The sequence below is a fragment of the Thermobia domestica genome, chromosome 8 (genome assembly GCF_964235325.1).
Source record: "Thermobia domestica chromosome 8, izTheDome1.hap1.1, whole genome shotgun sequence".
NCBI lineage: Eukaryota > Metazoa > Arthropoda > Insecta > Zygentoma > Lepismatidae > Thermobia > Thermobia domestica.
In genome coordinates, this window is record NC_137461.1 from 291,439,030 (window position 1) to 291,458,234 (window position 19,205).

Here is a 19,205-nt window from a genome sequence, read left to right on the forward strand (position 1 = left end):
GGGCATTGTCATCCATGAACACGAAGTCTGGGCCAAATGCTCCGCGGAAATTGCGTACATGTGTATTGAGAATTTCATCCCGGTACCGTTGTGCTGTCAGAGTGCCATGTTGCACAATATGGGTCCGTTTACGCATCCAGCATAGATCCACCCCACACCATAATGGAACCACCGCTATAGGACGGCCGTTCGGCCGGATGAAGTTTGGATGATAGCGTGTTCCTGGCTCTCTCCACACTAAAGTCTGACCAGAATATGACGACCGGCTGAATCTCGACTCATCGGATAACATGACACGCGCTCACTGGTGTTCTCCCATACAACATGTTCCTGACACCATGTGTAACGCACACGTTTGTGCTCCAGTTTCAATGGCACACACAACACAGGCCTTCTTGCATACAGTCCTGCTCTATTGAGCCGCCGACGAACAGTTTCACGACTCACGCGTTGTCCTGTAACCTGAAACAACTCATTGGCCAGTTGAGAGCATGAAGCTAGACGGTTACATTTGGCAGAAATTGTGAGAAATTGGTCCTCGACGGCCGACGTCTTCTTCGGATGGCCTCCTCCATGACGTCTACTGACTTCACCTCCATTTTGGAAGAGACTCCACAGCCTCGACAAACACTTTTGTTCACGTTGAATTCCTGCGCCACTTCCACTTGCGATCGGCCCAATTATTCGCCCGGGGTCAAAGTTACTCAAATGTCGTCTACCAGCCATTGCAAGGTGTGTACCCCAGACAAGAACCACTAACTCAATGCTTGGAGCCTCGGACACTACTGGGCTGTGGTGTATGCCTCTTGGCATAAGTTGTTCACCGCGCTTGCAACGATGCTGCTTATGCGATAGAGTGGGTGCTCGCCTTGCCTGTGTGTCTCTGTGTATGTGCATGCTACTAACCAGTGTTGAATGGGCCCCACACGTCACTTATACCACGTTCTCTCGGGTTGCTTAAGTTTTGTGGAGCAGTGTATATAGATAGATAGATAGATAGATAGATATTCCCCTCGTCGTATTGAATGATATTGAGAATAGCTACATACGTATATTTATAACTAATCTGAATATTATTCAATATGACGAAGGGGATATATATTAATTCTCTCTGAATACTAGAATTTAACAAAAAAAACATCTTATTTAACATAACTAAATAGTTCAGTGTATATACATACAGACGATGGTCATTAGTATAAAAATATCTGAGAAAAGTGTACAGAAAAGCTTCAAAAACCGAACAATAAATGCCTTTGTTTGATTTATTTGCTATAGAATTTGCAATACAAGTACGAATGGATATCTTTTTTTTCAAAGATGTAAACATAATTATACTGAACGATGGTAGATGAAGTTGTAATTTGTTATCTTAACATTTCAGATGGACCTTAACAATATTTAAAAAGGGGCTGAAGAAAGACTTGGATGTCGACGATCTGTACAAGCCATTAGATGGACACAAATCACCATATCTGGGAGATAAGTTGGGAAGGTTAGTCCTAATATTAATTTCAATGAAGATTTAAAAATTAAGGTTGTTATAAGAGGTCTCATGAACACGCCTTATTATACTGACTGATATATCTAGCGACGTACAAAATCCCGACTTTTCTGTAAATTTAGTATACTGATATGCCTATACACAGTAGTAGGGCATTGGTAGATATGCCAATACACAGTATAGCTGATATGCCTATACACAGTAGTAGGGTATTGGTAGATATCCCAATACACAGTATAGCTGATATGCCTATACACAGTAGTAGGGCATTGGTAGATATGCCAATACACAGTATAGCTGATATGCCTATACACAGTAGTAGGGCATTGGTAGATATGCCAATACACAGTATAGCTGATATGCCTATATACAGTAGTAGGGTATTGGTAGATATGCCAATACACAGTATAGCTGATATGCCTATACACAGTAGTAGGGTATTGGTAGATATGCCAATACACAGTATAGCTGATATGCCTATACACAGTAGTAGGGCATTGGTAGATATGCCAATACACAGTATAGCTGATATGCCTATACACAGTAGTAGGGCATTGGTAGATATGCCAATACACAGTATAGCTGATATGCCTATACACAGTAGTAGGGCATTGGTAGATATGCCAATACACAGTATAGCTGATATGCCTATACACAGTAGTAGGGTATTGGTAGATATGCCAATACACAGTATAGCTGATATGCCTATACACAGTAGTAGGGTATTGGTAGATATGCCAATACACAGTATAGCTGATATGCCTATACACAGTAGTAGGGTATTGGTAGATATGCCAATACACAGTATAGCTGATATGCCTATACACAGTAGTAGGGCATTGGTAGATATGCCAATACACAGTATAGCTGATATGCCTATACACAGTAGTAGGGTATTGGTAGATATGCCAATACACAGTATAGCTGATATGCCTATACACAGTAGTAGGGCATTGGTAGATATGCCAATACACAGTATAGCTGATATGCCTATACACAGTAGTAGGGCATTGGTAGATATGCCAATACACAGTATAGCTGATATGCCTATACACAGTAGTAGGGTATTGGTAGATATGCCAATACACAGTATAGCTGATATGCCTATACACAGTAGTAGGGTATTGGTAGATATGCCAATACACAGTATAGCTGATATGCCTATACACAGTAGTAGGGCATTGGTAGATATGCCAATACACAGTATAGCTGATATGCCTATACACAGTAGTAGGGCATTGGTAGATATGCCAATACACAGTATAGCTGATATGCCTATACACAGTAGTAGGGTATTGGTAGATATGCCAATACACAGTATAGCTGATATGCCTATATACAGTAGTAGGGCATTGGTAGATATGCCAATACACAGTATAGCTGATATGCCTATACACAGTAGTAGGGTATTGGTAGATATGCCAATACACAGTATAGCTGATATGCCTATACACAGTAGTAGGGCATTGGTAGATATGCCAATACACAGTATAGCTGATATGCCTATACACAGTAGTAGGGTATTGGTAGATATGCCAATACACAGTATAGCTGATATGCCTATACACAGTAGTAGGGCATTGGTAGATATGCCAATACACAGTATAGCTGATATGCCTATACACAGTAGTAGGGTATTGGTAGATATCCCAATACACAGTATAGCTGATATGCCTATACACAGTAGTAGGGCATTGGTAGATATGCCAATACACAGTATAGCTGATATGCCTATACACAGTAGTAGGGCATTGGTAGATATGCCAATACACAGTATAGCTGATATGCCTATATACAGTAGTAGGGTATTGGTAGATATGCCAATACACAGTATAGCTGATATGCCTATACACAGTAGTAGGGCATTGGTAGATATGCCAATACACAGTATAGCTGATATGCCTATACACAGTAGTAGGGCATTGGTAGATATGCCAATACACAGTATAGCTGATATGCCTATATACAGTAGTAGGGTATGGTAGATATGCCAATACACAGTATAGCTGATATGCCTATACACAGTAGTAGGGATTGGTAGATATGCCAATACACAGTATAGCTGATATGCCTATACACAGTAGTAGGGCATTGGTAGATATGCCAATACACAGTATAGCTGATATGCCTATACACAGTAGTAGGGTATTGGTAGATATGCCAATACACAGTATAGCTGATATGCCTATACACAGTAGTAGGGTATTGGTAGATATGCCAATACACAGTATAGCTGATATGCCTATACACACTAGTAGGGCATTGGTATATATCCCAATACACAGTGTAGCTGATATGTCTATACATAGTAGTAGGGCATTGGGAGATGTGATACAGTAGTACACTGCTCGCTGGTACCTATAAACCGTAGGCATATCTTCCAGGACTCTAATATTATGCTTATACAGGCATACTGTTTATAGGCATATCTTCCAGTACTATACTACTATGTCTATACTGCCATATTATATATAAGCATATTTCGCAGTACTCTATCAATATGGGATAATGGAAATAATTATCAGTTCTGTCTTTGTCCACTTTCGTGTTGATTTGATCGGTGAATATCAATTCGAAAGATTTGTTGAACTGTGATTTTCGTATCTTACTCCTAAACTCAATTATGGCTCATCGGGAGAGATTTTGTCCGTTCCTTTTCACAGGAGGTTAGTTCTTCTGCGCAGCTACGCCCATTTGAGTAATTCATTGAAGAATTTATGTAAGGCAGCGTTTCCCAAACTCTTTCAGCCTCGGAACCTTTTTCGAAGCAAAAGTTTATTGTGGGTCTCGAACAATCTTCAGTCGTATCTGTTTATGTTTTGAATAATACAGAAAACTATTATCCATTAAGAAAAGCTTATCTGTGAATAAAATGGAAATGTCCCGTGGACGGAGCTTCTGAGTTTGGCTTTCAAGGAGCATCATCAAGATAATAGTATATATATATATATTGTATTGTATTTGTATTTATTTTCTTTTGTATGAACTTACAAGTACGAGGAATGTCCTCAAGTAAGTGTAACATGCGTCATATGTACAAAAAATTTACATGAGTAAAATAAAGTAATATTACCTTGTCATGATATTTACGTACTCCTCAATCGTATAACAAGAATTTTATAATAGAAATAATTTTAACTTTTGTCTGAACCTTTTCATATTTGCTTCATACTTTATATCAATAGGCAACATGTTGTACAATTTAACACCACCATAACTTACACTTTTTTGATACATTGCTGACCGGTGATTACACAAATGAAAATCATTCTTATTTCGCGTATTATGATTATGTACATCCTTATTTGTTACGAATGCCGATGAGTGTTCTTTCAAATACAAAAAGAGACGATACAAATATAAACTATCCAGAGGTAGTATATTGACCTCCTTAAACAAATGTCTACAAGAAAAATTCGGCTTCTTATCACAAAGTATTCTTATGGCTTTCTTCTGAATTTTGAAAACATTAAATCTCTGACTTGAATTTCCCCAGAACATGATACCATATTGCAAGATAGAGTTAAAACACGAATGGTACAAGGTTTTAGCTAATTTTAAATTTACCTTCTTTCTAATAATCCTTAGTGCATAACATATTCTATTTAATTTATTAATAACTGACTCTATATGAAATTCCCATGTCAGGTTATGATCTATAGTAAGACCTAAAAACGAACAGTGTGTTGTATAGTTAATTTTATTTTGGTTCAGATATAGGTTAGGGTATATTGGTTTATAGTATGTTTTTATACTATAAAGCAGTTTCCCAGTCTTCATATTTTAATTTAGTTACTAGTACATGCGTTTTCATCATTATTGTTTAAATATCCATGTTTATTTTCATATACGGCATGTATTTTCCCAACCATTGATCTTCACAAAACAGGGTACTCTGAGAAAATTTTAGAATTACAGTATAGTAGGGTTGTCAACGTTTGAAAATGAAAATATTGGACTCCTTTCTGGAGTACGTATACTCTTAATATTGTGACACTATCGCCCGTCAAAAATGTAAACAATCTGAAAATGGTTACATCATATAAAATTGAACTATTGTGAGTTCGAATTTAATAACTTTAGTTATTTTCTAAATAAGTCTTTCCGTCTGAGCTGGGGCTGGCAATGTCTCATAATGTTTACACACTTTTACTGGATCTGGATGTACTATTTAATTGGAATATATTTGAGGATGATTCAGTGTTAGCTGCGCTCTTGAAAATGTACTTTTGTTGACCTTTAGCGGTTTTGATAAGTTCAGTAAATTTTCCTGCCTTCAACTCTTCAGCGAATTCCACGTACGACAGGTCGATATCAAAGTGAATTGTAAGCTCTGATTTAACCATATTCTTCAACAAAAGATTTCTTTCGTCACTCCAAAATAATCTGAATAGAACAGAAACTAGGACTTATAAGAAGAAAAATTACCGAACATTTAACATCCAGTATTGACATTCGTACCGGACACCATACAATGAGGTCAAACACTGAACTGTCCTGTAAAATACCGGACGTGTGGCAACCCTAGTGTATAGGGTAGTGTCAGTGGCGAAGCTAAGGGAGGGCCAAGGGGGGTCAGGCCCCCTTGCTCAAATTCTTGGCCCCCCTACACAGTGATATTGCTATAGGTCGACAAACAGTGAGTGGGTCGTTGCTACAAGTGAAACTACTATCAAAACGTCTCTCGACAAAAATTACCAATTGCAGAATACCGTATGTTGCAACAATCTGCGCTCCGAATAAAATATCTTTACTCGTTTTTGCTTGTAGTTCAGCAAGATCTAATTCACTAAAATCTGTGGGGTGCATACGCATTGATGCATATGCACTGACCTCACAACTTGAACATTTCTTTTAACCTCTGTCCCTTATCTAGTTATCTCCTTTGTTTTGGACAAAGAACCAGAAAGAAAAATCAAATCTGTCGGCATTCTCATTCGCTTCAATGTTGAAAGTCATACTAAAATATGAGATGCCTACTTACAAATAGCATACACTGCATAAAAACATTACACTTGCGTTGGAAGAAAGAGGTTTTCGTATATTACTTATTATAATTTGTACACCAAGTAATTAATTTCCATTGATTATGGCGACATAGAACAAATGCATATCATCCATTAAATAATTTGGCATTATTATTATTTTCAAAGCATCTTAATATCGAGCCGTCTTGTTTAATTAACAATAAAAGAAGAGAGCAGAAGTTTTTTTTATTACTTGTAAAATTATTATTCTCTCTGTTGTTGGCATACCGATCGTTTGAGAAAAATTAGATGCTGAATACTACGAATAAGTACTATTTGCTACCGATACTGGTTCTCCCTCTCGATTATCTTCTGGTCTTGTCTTTAGTACGTCTAGTTTCCTAACGCTCTTGGCCATTAGCAATTCTGTAGAATCCTTCTGGCACAATGTTAACAAGCGATACTAGCAGCCTCCAGGAAAACGGAGTCAGCGCTTGATGGACCGATACTACTAACTAAAGCCTGGGGAAATGTAATAAAAATCAGTGATTCTTTGTAAATAAATCGTTCAGAAGTATTTTCCTTTAAAAACTTCAACTGTAGTTTAATCCCTAAAATGCTACTTCATAGAGAAATTCCAAAGTTTATCACAGAGCCAGTGTTACAATCTCCTGATCACTAACCATCAGGTAAGATACCGAAATGATACAAGTTGGTCGCGGCAGTAATGTTATTTTGTGTAAAAGTGGTAGTTATTCCCGTGACCAGGTCGCGTCATCCCATTATGTTATCTGATATTTAGTAATCAGAGAGATATCAGGAATTTATGGAACTGGTCTATAAAGACTCCATTCAGTGAGTTCAGTCACTGAATACCAAATTTTATAGCAGATTTATATTTGTTCTTCGTCAAAATATTCTTAACCATTTCCGAGAAAATTATATTGTAGGAATTATGCAGAACAGTAAATCAGTGGTGACGTAAATTTTGAATAGGATATAAGTCTACTAGTTAATGCTGTGCATTCATATCCAATCTCAAAACTAACAATATTAATTTAGCATTGACTACAGGATAGTAGCGTTAAGTTACTTCAACTACATTTGAATTTATTTTTAAGGCTTTGAAACATCCGAGGCTCAGGGAATAGAAATGAGGGAAATGAGTCAATTGGCCCATAAACATTTCGCTAGTGAACTAAGGAAGAATCTTGGTAAACTCCTAAGTCGAAATATTTGCCCACGAGGATAGATCACATCATCTTCCGAATCTGAAGTCATTGTTCTACCGCTAAGTTCAAATGCACATGGTTGATCGTACTTTTGTTTTTGTATTCATATGCAGTTTTATTAACTACCTTTACAAACTGGTATTGATCAATACTTCTATGTGTTACAGCTGTCAAGCACACAAGTGAAATTAGCTATTTTAACAAGACAATATAGACGAAGTGCTGTTGTTGAAATTTATAATCTTCCACCTTTTCTGAAACAATACTGTCCGTTCTACCGTTTAACACAACATAAATTAATTTGCTTTGTCACGTAATAATACTTGTTTATTAAAAGTTTTAGAAAGGTAACGAAAGTGTATAGTTTATACAAGTGTTTGAAGTGTTATATTTAATGTTTTTCTTTGTTGTGAAAGTGAGGAAATCATTACAATAAATAGAGTAAGTTCAGTTTACTTTTAATGGAGTTTTCACTAGTCTGTTTGTGAAAACCTAACATAGCAGTATGCATATCAGCTTGATTCGAAAGTACAGCTAAAGTTCTGGTAGCTCTGCATTTGTATGTAATAAGCAAATTCCTAAAATAACTAGCATCATGATATAAGTGCAAATTTCAACGAGGCACTTTGTTCCCTAAATCAATCAGCCACACATATTTTAAACGCCCTGATTAAGTAACTACTTATATTAGAATGGAAATCAATTGTATAAATGTGCCCTAGTTGTTTGAGGTAGTAAATTCTTATATTTTTCGCTGTTTTGAACAACAATCATGAACATGAACAACAAAGATGGAAACATTCATCTTGAACACACAAACACACACGCACACACACACACACATATATATATATATATATATATATATATATATATATATATATATATATATATATATATATATAATTTATATGAATCAAGTTTTTCATTCATTGGAGATGACCCCCTCAAAATTTCCCTGGGCCCTTCGTTGGCCCCCCTAAAAAATATTCTAGCTACGCTACTGGGTAGTGTTTTCTGTAACGATGTCAAAATATCGAAATCAGTACCGATATATTTGAACATCGAAATTTCGGAATTATTGACATCGAAATATTGAATGTTTCAACATGGCAAATTATATTTGTGTAATGTGATTATTTCTATAGTTGTAGCATGATACATACAAATAGAAAAAAAAATAAATGTTAATTTTGTACTTGTACGTTCTTGATATCAACCTTTCATTGCTTTTACTTGCACAAAATACAGAATTTTCTGTCCATGTATGTGGAAAAAAGATTTTAAAGAAATAACATCATGTTTTACGTACAGTATTGTATCATAACACACCTTCTGATCAATAAATAATAATAATAATAATAATAATAATAATAATAATAATAATAATAATAATAATAATAATAATAATAATAATAATAATAATTATAATAATAATTATTATTATTATTATTATTATTATTATTATTATTATATTTTACTAATGATCACTACATGTAGACGTAAGTTCTTTCTTTTCATATGATTTTCTTAGTTATAGATATCCATATATATGATGTTGAAAAGAAACTAACAATAGAAATTGAACATACACATATTACTCTCATATCTTTCCTTACAAGAATTTTAATCTCTGTTCTCCATAGCATGGTCACAAATGCACCATCTAAATCGATACATGCCTGGAGACGAAGAACAACGTTGTCACAAGCTACTTGACAGACCCGTACTGGTATCTTGTGGAACTCTTCTGTGATAGCTTCACGTAATTCGGCTAATTTGCGCATGTGATGTTGATATACTCTGTCCTTTAAAACACCCCACAAAGAAAACAGTCAGGTGGTTACAAATCGGGAGATCGAGTTGGCCACTCCACAGACTCACTTTGACCGATCGAGCTTTTCGTACACTCTGTTCCTGAGACAATCGTTCCGCCATCCTGTCTGACATACACTAACGGTTTAAGTCTAGTGACCGTTATCCCCATTCTAAGGCTACACAACGTCACTATATCGAATTTTTTTTTTGTCCAGAGTTACAAATATTACATTCAGTCAAACATCACATACATAATTATGGGCTACCCTATATATAAGCTAAAAGGAATATAAATTTCACAACAGGTTTAGTTATTTATGTCTTCCAGATATTTCGTTCAAAGTATCAGTCACTAGTAGATGTCAAACTGATTTTTTCTCTCGTGATTTATAATTGTTACCAACCTCAGAACCATACTTGGTCGCTATACGAATGATAATGGCCGTAGTCGCAATTTAGAATGATAGAGACCACACAGTGTGGTATTTTTCATGACGTACATTCTGCTACGTACTGCATATATTCATAAAATTAGTATCCTGAATACTCTGAAGTCGTAATTAAAGTATTTTTTTCTTATTCTTTTCACAGGAATTGGGACAAACAACTGAGCAAAGCCAAGTTAAAAAAGGGTTATTCTCCAAGTCTTTGCAAAGCAATTTCTAGAACATTTGCCCTTGAATTCCTCTTCTACGGGATTTTTTTATTCATAAATGAAAGTGTAGTAAGGTAAATATATTCATATATTTCGTATTTTAACGTTCTAACATACAATTGTTTACGGTACTGTTTATGTTATTTAAATCATATTCTGCACATTTTCAATATCTAGAGTGTATACCAGATTTGGTTTTAAAAAGGAACAAGCTATAAGTCTAGTGTCAAAGGTATGTTTATTGTCACAGGTAGTGTTGACTAAAGCCTGTTATACATCATCAAATATTTCATCAAATATTGTATCAAATGTTTCAGCAAAGTGGAATTTGAACGTGAGTTGTATGCAACTTATGGGTTGGTTATAACATTCTAAACTGTTCTAAACTAAAACATATTCTATTTCTATCCAACATTGCAACAAAGAAAATAAACTAAAATCACTGTGTAATGGCGCTAAACGTGGACACGGGAAGCAATTGAAATGCTTATTGATGCCTACGAGCTGCGAACTGTTTTGTATAACTGTAAACGTAAAGAATATTATAATAAATACAAACGCAAAGAAGAATCCGAACAAAATTGTGGCTGAAGTTAGGCTGACAAGATCAGACACTGCAAGTTGGCGAGCGTTCACATTTCACATGCACGGTTCATATTTCCAATTGCTCGTTTATTTTAAGATTTACGATTTAAACACCTTACTTTTAAATAATCGCCTCAAGCGAGTACCGTGTTGCACCTACTAACAAAACAATTGAATGAAGAAATGTAAGCAAATGAGCAACTAATTTAAGTTTTGTATTTGATCGTTTATACTACTCGTAAGAGTTTTAGTCAACTTTTTTGACCAAATGACTATGAAAGAAAGCTTGGTACAACATTTGGGAGAAAACTATGACTATGTATAATAAGCTTAAGAGAAGAATAATACCTTTTTAAATTCGAAGGGAGACGAGAATCAAAATAATTCTTGTCTTGTTTGTGCATCGAGAATAGAAACGAGGCGAAACATTTCTCGAGTCCAGTACAGCAGTAATTTACCGAAGTTTTTAATCTTAAAACGCGGTTTTCGTGTTAAATTATTCATAGTAAAAAAACGAAAGATTGATTATACAAACATAATAAAGAACATTTATTAACGTTTAAAGGTGCACAAGTTCTTTTGCAATATACTTAAGTTAAAAGGGAGTTACCGTGGCCCCGTATTTTAAAACTTTTTGTTTAAAATGTTGATTTCGATTAAGTCTGTCCAATGGCATCACTTTTGATTTCTGAAACCGACAGCTTCAAGGTCAAATTAGGGATCAAAAATAAACAGTGGGACCATTTGGTCAATGAGGACCAGGGACCGACTGGGACGGAATGGGTGTCATTCGGTTCGTATCCACAAGTATTTTTACATAATTGATTGATATACTATTTCCGCGAAATTTCTATTTTGTTCCGGAAAGTTAACCAAAATCCAAGATCCAAAATTCCAGATTTTCGTTAATTTTCTGGGTCAAAATAGAAATTACGGGAAAATGGCATATGAGTTATTCATGTGCGTGTGAATACGAATCGAATAACACCCATTTCTTCCCAGGCGCTCACTGGTCCGCATTGACCAAATGGTCCCACTTTTTATTTTTCATCCCTAATTTGACCTTGAAGCTGTCGGTTCCAGAAATCAAAAGTGGTGCTATTAGACAGACCTCATCGAAATCTACATTTTAAACCTTTAATTATTCCTGGATTATATGGTATTTCGTTTAGTTCGTCGAATAAATGAATTTCGGTGTGCACTGTGGTGTAAATAACCTTACAGGAGGAAGCCGGTTCTTTCCAATAATCAGCCCTGAACATCATAATATCTGGCTTACGGTTTTAGGTGGCAATATACTGTAAGAATAACGTCCTTAACTCATGAGTAGTACAGCTAGTCAACATAGGTTCACATCCTGTTCAACTCAAAGTTATTTTTTACAAAGCGATCGTGAAGAATCTAAGAATGAAAAATGAAATGAAATCTTTAAGTTTTACGTCCCACGATTATGCCGGCTAGGCTAAAGGATATGGTGATCATGAGAAATGAATGAAATAGTGGAATGAAGACAGTGGGAGGAAACAGAAGAACTCCGAGAAAACCCACGAACACGGTGTTTATCCACCACAAAGCTCACTCGTTGCGAGCTGGGATCGAACGAAGAACCCCGTGCACCAAAGCTGAACGTTCTACTGCTGAGCCACCACGACACCGAATCTAAGAATGTCTTCTCATACTAAATAAGTGATCCTTAAGACTGTGGAAGCAAACATCTGTATCACGATAAAGATGATATACGAATGTTGGTTGGAAATGGACAAAAAAGGCTATGGGAGTTACCAGGACTGTTCGAAACACGTCATTAATCTGAAGTACATACTTTTCGTGTCCTTGTTTTTAGAAAGAAACACTACACCATTTGTTAAAGAAGTTTGGGAACAATAACCTGTAGAGTATCGCTATCGTGCTCGACTCCCACCTGGAAAATCTGGGTTCAATTGCAGACCAGATATCTTTTTTGCATAAACTAATAGCTGTAAATGGAGTTTCATATGCGATTGGAGAACTTACGAGGCATCACTGCCGAGAATCCGAGTAAACAGAGTGTACGCTCTTTATCATACAGTATAAGGATCAGTAGTTTTCATATTTATATTCATCTTCCTCTCTCTCTCTCTCTGTCTTTTTATGTCTTACTTGATGTTTCCTAATAATATCTTTGCATCTTTCTCTTCTTCTTCTTCTCTCTAGTTATCTTTATGCCTCTTACTTATTGCTTTTCTCTCTCACACACACATATACACACGCACACACTTTTTCCATGTGTGCATGTTTCAAAGTTAAAACCGAGCAACTTTTGATGGCCTGGTGATTAGCTCTAATCAAAACAGAAGCTTCCCGGTCCACAACTTGACTAGAATGGCTCATTCGACCCGGTCTAAAAAATCTCATTAATTGGGAATTTCCCAGCATCGCCTTTTTCGTGGTCTGGGAATAACATTTCTAGTCTTGGTCACCTTTGAACGAAATACTGTTTAAACGCAAGGCAATAAGTAAAATCTCTTCTTTGCTCTCCGAGTTACCGAGTCTCAATAGAATCATCAGGTCAGTACGGGTTCGAATCCTAGACACAGTGCTAGTCCATAAGCTAACCCACATCACCCGACTGATGTGATAATCCGTTTCAGCTCTGGAATATTCATTCTATCTATGCGACTTAGAACGTTATATTCGCAATAGATTAAATCGAGACTGGATGTTCAAAACAGATAATCTTTAGTGATGACTAGAAAATGGTCCCTATTTTGATTACTTCGAGAGAAAATTTTATTTATTTTCGTTTGACACAAAATTCATTTCCATCCTATAATTCATCTCAACATTCTATAATTCAATTTTCACGTTTGAAATATACACATCTACGGTCTGCTACGTCTATAGGGACATCCACTTTTGCTTTTACACATTTGTAACTTTTCATTACGATACAGTTTCAACTTCTAATATTGGCTCTTTCTGATAGACATTGAGCAAAAATAAGTCACTTACTCATGTTGTTGTTGCGTTTGAATTTGTAGTCTGGAATGGAAGGTATGACCTACACTACCTACTGGGATTATTATAATGTATTTTGTATCAGTATGTTCAATGCACACCACCGAGTGGTTCGATTATTTTCAATCGAACCACTCGCAAACAAAGGATGTGTGATAACCTTTTGATATTATCCTAGATATGTCTCAGAAATCTGTAGTTCCACTGGAAATTGAGTATTTAATTTGACCACCAGATTTGGTCTTCGGTTTGAAAGTGACATAATAAATTGGTCAAACATGCTTTTTATTTTCGAGTAGCCCTGAAATAAAATCCAAACGTTACTTCTATATTGTTGTTGGATTTCTGGAAACGGAAATTTATAATGTTATTTTTTTTACTACGTTTAAATTAAATATTTATCTGTGTTCCCTTTTCTTCTTCTTCTTCTTCTTTTTCTTTTCTCCCTTTTTCTCTCTCTCTCTCTGTCTCACTTCTGTACCTTCCTTTTTCCCTCTCTGTACCTTTGTCTAACAGACTTCCATCGGTTCTGATTTTTCATTGTGTGTCTGTTTTAAGTTCTCCTATTACTTTATGAATCTTGTTTCGTCTCGTTTCTATTCTTTCCTTTTTTCGATACTAAGTACATGTCCGTTTTGAAATCAAAATTGCGCTCACGGGAGAAACGGATGGAGAAAAGAGACGGGGATCTCTTTACCAGGCATGATTATGGGATACGAAGGTGCCATTTGGGTGACCTAACTGCACGGCGTTTGCTGTCGCAATTTTATTGATGCAATGTATACATGATATGAATATCAACGTTAGTAATACATGAGACTGAAATTTCCCTTTATCTGATGTAAAATTTCTGTTTTTTTCTTCTTTCTTCTAACATTTCAGGTTAGCTCAACCCGTATTTCTCGGAAGACTGGTGGATTACTTCTCACCAGCTAATGCCATTAATAGAAAATTAAGCAAGACGGATGCTTATCTTTCTGCTCTTGGAGTAATATTATGTTCTACGATAAGCATTTTTCTCACCTACCCCCCAGTGAATGCAATAGCTCATATTGGGATGAAGATAAGAGTAGCGTGTTGTTCCCTGATATACAGGAAGGTAAGACCAATTCAAAATACGTTTCAATGAACTCATTTCTCCTACTGAAAGTAAGTTCACCGAAAGACTGTGAATCACATACGTTGAAAGGTTCAGAGGCAGAGCAGCTCATCTCTGCTTTTCACGTTGTGAATGCAGATAAATTGAAACTTAAGTTTCCAAAGCACATTTCCAAGTGATTGTAAGGTCTGCTATGTATTATAGGATAGGCCCTAGGAAATCTCTTACTACATGTCCTAGAGTCAAAATTTCAACGTGTATGGCATTAGATCACATGCCATTTCCTATGTTCTGGACGATCCTATAAGATTTCTTTTGTTTAAAGCACGCTCTATTTCGGAAAGAAAATTCATAAGATTTCGATTTAGGTGACATGATGTGAGATAAAGTGAAAACAAATTTGTTTTCTCCCTGCCAGCCGCCATAATTAATAGTGTTGTTAACACTATTCCCACACAACCAATTGCTTGTTCAACTGTGGGCGCCATTTTTTTCGGCAATGCACTATGGATCAACATCTCGCAACGTCATTCGGCCAGATAGGAAAAATCTTCACGTATAAATCACAAAAGTGTAGGATTTCCTAGGAAACATGTGACATTTTTCCTAAGTTATTTCCTTGGATTTATCTCATAGTGTACAGCCGGCCTAAGTCTAATAGTAACATGTTAAAGTGTACATAAAACCTTGTAACTGAAAATTGATCATCTTTAAAATTAGCGCATAGGGTGACTGATTATAATTTGAAAAATGAAAATTTTAATTAACGAGATTATGTGTTTCCGGATGATATGCGTATTCGTGGAACGATGACATCATACTTTTTCGCATGATCAACTCAATAATGTTTGTAGCACTGGCAATCCACACTTTCTGTACGACATACACTATTTTTGTTTCTCTTACGTCAACCAGAATGATTGAAGTCGATTTTACAATCATGAATATTGCCATTAGTGGCTCTCAACTCGCCAGAAACGTTGTTATGTGATGTTTTGGGTTAATGATTTTCTTCCTTCTAAAATAAAAACTAGAGGCACAATTGGCGCTGAAAACGCATTACCCTTTTAACCACACTGGTGTATGGCAAAAGTGAGCTTCCATGCCATTGGATGTGATGAATGACTTTTGTTTGAAAAAAGAAAACTTCACTTTTTTGTGCGGCTTATCGCTGTATAGATAAATTTAACCCTTTCATTGCGTAAGTCGACTTTTGTCGACGGAAAGAAAATTTCCCTAACCTGCGAATGTCGACTATAGTTAGTGTTTTAAAATTTTTTGTCCGTATCTTGGGCTTGTCGATAGTAGTCACCAAAAGTGTTCCGTGCGATTTTTGCATTCTATTGTTTATCGAAAATACAATGGCACAAGTAGAACACAAAAAATGGCACGGAGAATCCTTGGCGACTACTCTCGATACGGACATTTTTTAAAAAACACTGACTGTAGTCGACTTTCTCTGGTTAGGGAAATTTTCTTTCCGTCGGCAAAAGTCGACTTAAAGGGTTAAAAGAGACAATGATACACCGTTTCACGCTTAAGTTACACACATCTTTAGATATCGGAAAATGATTTATCTGCAAAAGTATTTTAATGTGCAAAATCAAAGCTATTGCCGTGGCCAACTTACTGGTTCCTTGAACTGCAACGACCTTGCACAATTACGTTAAAAGCTGAAGTTCGTATTATTTTTATCATATATGAGAGCAAGTTTATAATTCTCTATAAAACTTCAAAGCAATTTATAATTTATCTACTGAAGATTAGTGACAATTAGGGACGTACGCAGGGGCGTATCCTCGAGATTTGGACGCCTCCGAAATCCCGACTTTTCTGTAAATTTGGTCTAATTTCAGGAGCAATTTTACAAATTTTAATATAGCTTATCCTTATATTGAATTTAAATCCCCGAAAAACTTTAGACCTCCCGAAATAAATTCAAGTGTACGTCTCTGGTGACAGTAGCAGGTTGAATGTATGGTTGTAGAAAGGAATAAATATGTTTAATACATCGATAATTGTTTATTATTAATAAGGCATTTAGTGCATTTTTTTAATATTCACACGACATCACAAAGTGATAGAAACCATGATTCTAATACTGTAAATGTGTGTATTGTGTATTTGCAGGCACTTCGTTTAAGTAAAACTGCTCTAGGCCAAACGACTGTTGGGCAAGTAGTAAATTTGTTGTCCAATGACGTGAACAGATTCGATCAAGTGGTTGTTTTTCTACATTATTTGTGGATTGGACCGATTCAAGCTGTACTAATAACGTATTTTATCTGGAAGAAAGTTGACATTTCTTCTCTAGCTGGCGTTGGATCGATTTTACTGACGATTCCTTTCCAGGGTAAGTAGGCAAATGAATTTCTACTTTAACTTACCCCTAGTTAAACTGTATTTCTGTAGCAAAATATTTCTAGAACATTGATCGCCAAACCGTTAATTGCGAGCTACGAGTCGCTCGCGGGGACATTTTCGGTAGATCACATTAACGCTCTGGTTGGCTAACCTTGATTCTTACACTGAGCTGACCAAGGATGTTATAAAATAGAGGATTTGCCCATACGTATCTTCATCATATGAACTGAATGAAGCCCAAAAACAACCGAGCATCGTCCGAGCCGGCACGTCTGATTGTCTACTCTCGTTTCCGCCATGTTGGCTCGAAAAATTGTGATCTTAGTGGCGCGGAGTGGGCAGAGTAGGTGTGGCGAAGTTGTGACGTTAGCTTCACGATTTTGTTGTATGGACAAATCCTCTATTTTATAACATCCTTGGAGCTGGCGCTAACGACAAGGGGAGAGCCCCGAGAAAACCCACGAGCACGGGGCTTGTCCACGGCGCGAGCTGGGATCGAACCAGGGACCGCAAGCACCGGAGGTGAACGCTCTACCACTGAGCCACCGCGCCCCCATAAATTAGGTTAGATAAAGCTTTTATTCTTGATGAATTTCAACTCTAAGATATGGACTTAATTGCTAATTCTGAAAATTGTATTTTACCTATTTATAAGTTGTTTTATTATGGACTAGCGTTGATTACCCGCTTCGATGGGTTGAAATAAAAACTTTAAATGCACAACTCATTTAATATATCTTCCCCTTCCATAAGTTACGGGGATGAATTTGAATTTAAACGATATCGGAAGTGTCACTTTTCATCTCAGCGACCCCGAAAATTATACATTCGACACCAACATGGGCCATTTTCAATCATTTTTAAATATATCCCTCCGCCCCCTCCTGTAAGTTGCACCGTGAAAGTAAAATGATAAAATCAATCCCAGGCCCAAATCTCATCTATGCTGAACATTTGATTGAGATCAGTCTCGTGGTTCAAGAGATATAAAATCACAAACATGTTGACTTTCATTTTTATACGTAGATTAATCAATAAAGACTGGTCATCACTGTGTATGAGGTGAATACAACAGCAAGGCGCAGAAAACGAAACACATCTGTATAGTGAGAGAAGTGACGAATAGATCGAGCAAGTTTGAAGGCCATGACGTCAGGAATGTGACCTTGGCAGTTATTCAAGCACGCGTAGTTTCAGTTTCGCAGAAGACAACATGGACATGACAGGCGAAGAACAGTACAGTGCATTGAAATTCTGTTTTCGCTTGAAGAAAACAGCAGCTGAAGCATATGCGATGTTATAAGAGGTGTATGGAGAATCTGTTCTTCCCTCTAACACAGCGCGAAGATAATTCAAAATATTTGATGATGGAAGACTATCAACTACAAAGGAAGGTGGACCCTGAACTGCTCTGACGGAAGTGAACACCAACACCGCTGCTGTGATAGTGAGATGGGATCGTCAAATCACGGTAAGAGAACTAGCGCAAAGAATGTACATTTCTTTTGGTTCCGCTCATAAACTGCTCACAGACAAACTACATTCGTCACGTGTTTGTGCAAGATGGGTTCCACGATTGCTCATTCCCGATCAAAAGGCTATGCGTGTGGAGGTTTGTTCGGAGTGCAAGTCAAATCTGCAAAAAGATCCCATGTTTTTGTCGAAAATCATCACTCCTGGTGAAAACGGGCTTCATCAGTATGACCCCAAGTCCAAACAGCAGAGTTGTATGGGGGGAAATCTCCTTCATCATCAACACCCAACCACGTGTGCAAAGTACCGCCGACTATCATCGGTGTTCCGTCGCCTTTTAGCGGATAGCCGCCGAAGTGAAGGAAAAACTGCCGGCTTCGTTCCGCTTTCGGCTTCAAGAGGAAAGCCGCCGAAACTTATTACCGTCATGGCGGTAAAATTGCGGCATTCATGTAATTTCGTAACGGTATCGCCACGTTAACCGCCATCAGCTCGCCAAATTTTCGACGCC

At 36.8% G+C, this 19,205-nt stretch overlaps 1 protein-coding gene across 1 annotated transcript in view; it reads left to right on the forward strand.

Moving 5' to 3' along the window:
• The window catches only part of LOC145693713 (ATP-binding cassette sub-family C member 4-like), a gene marked incomplete in the record, with an annotated part of 113,804 nt that overhangs the window by 16,576 nt on the left and 78,023 nt on the right, over positions 1-19,205 (forward strand). Inside the window, 4 exon segments of the mRNA XM_081769998.1 lie at positions 1,385-1,495; positions 10,113-10,250; positions 14,641-14,857; positions 16,988-17,210. Of these exon segments, the coding sequence (XP_081626124.1) occupies positions 1,385-1,495; positions 10,113-10,250; positions 14,641-14,857; positions 16,988-17,210 (689 nt within the window).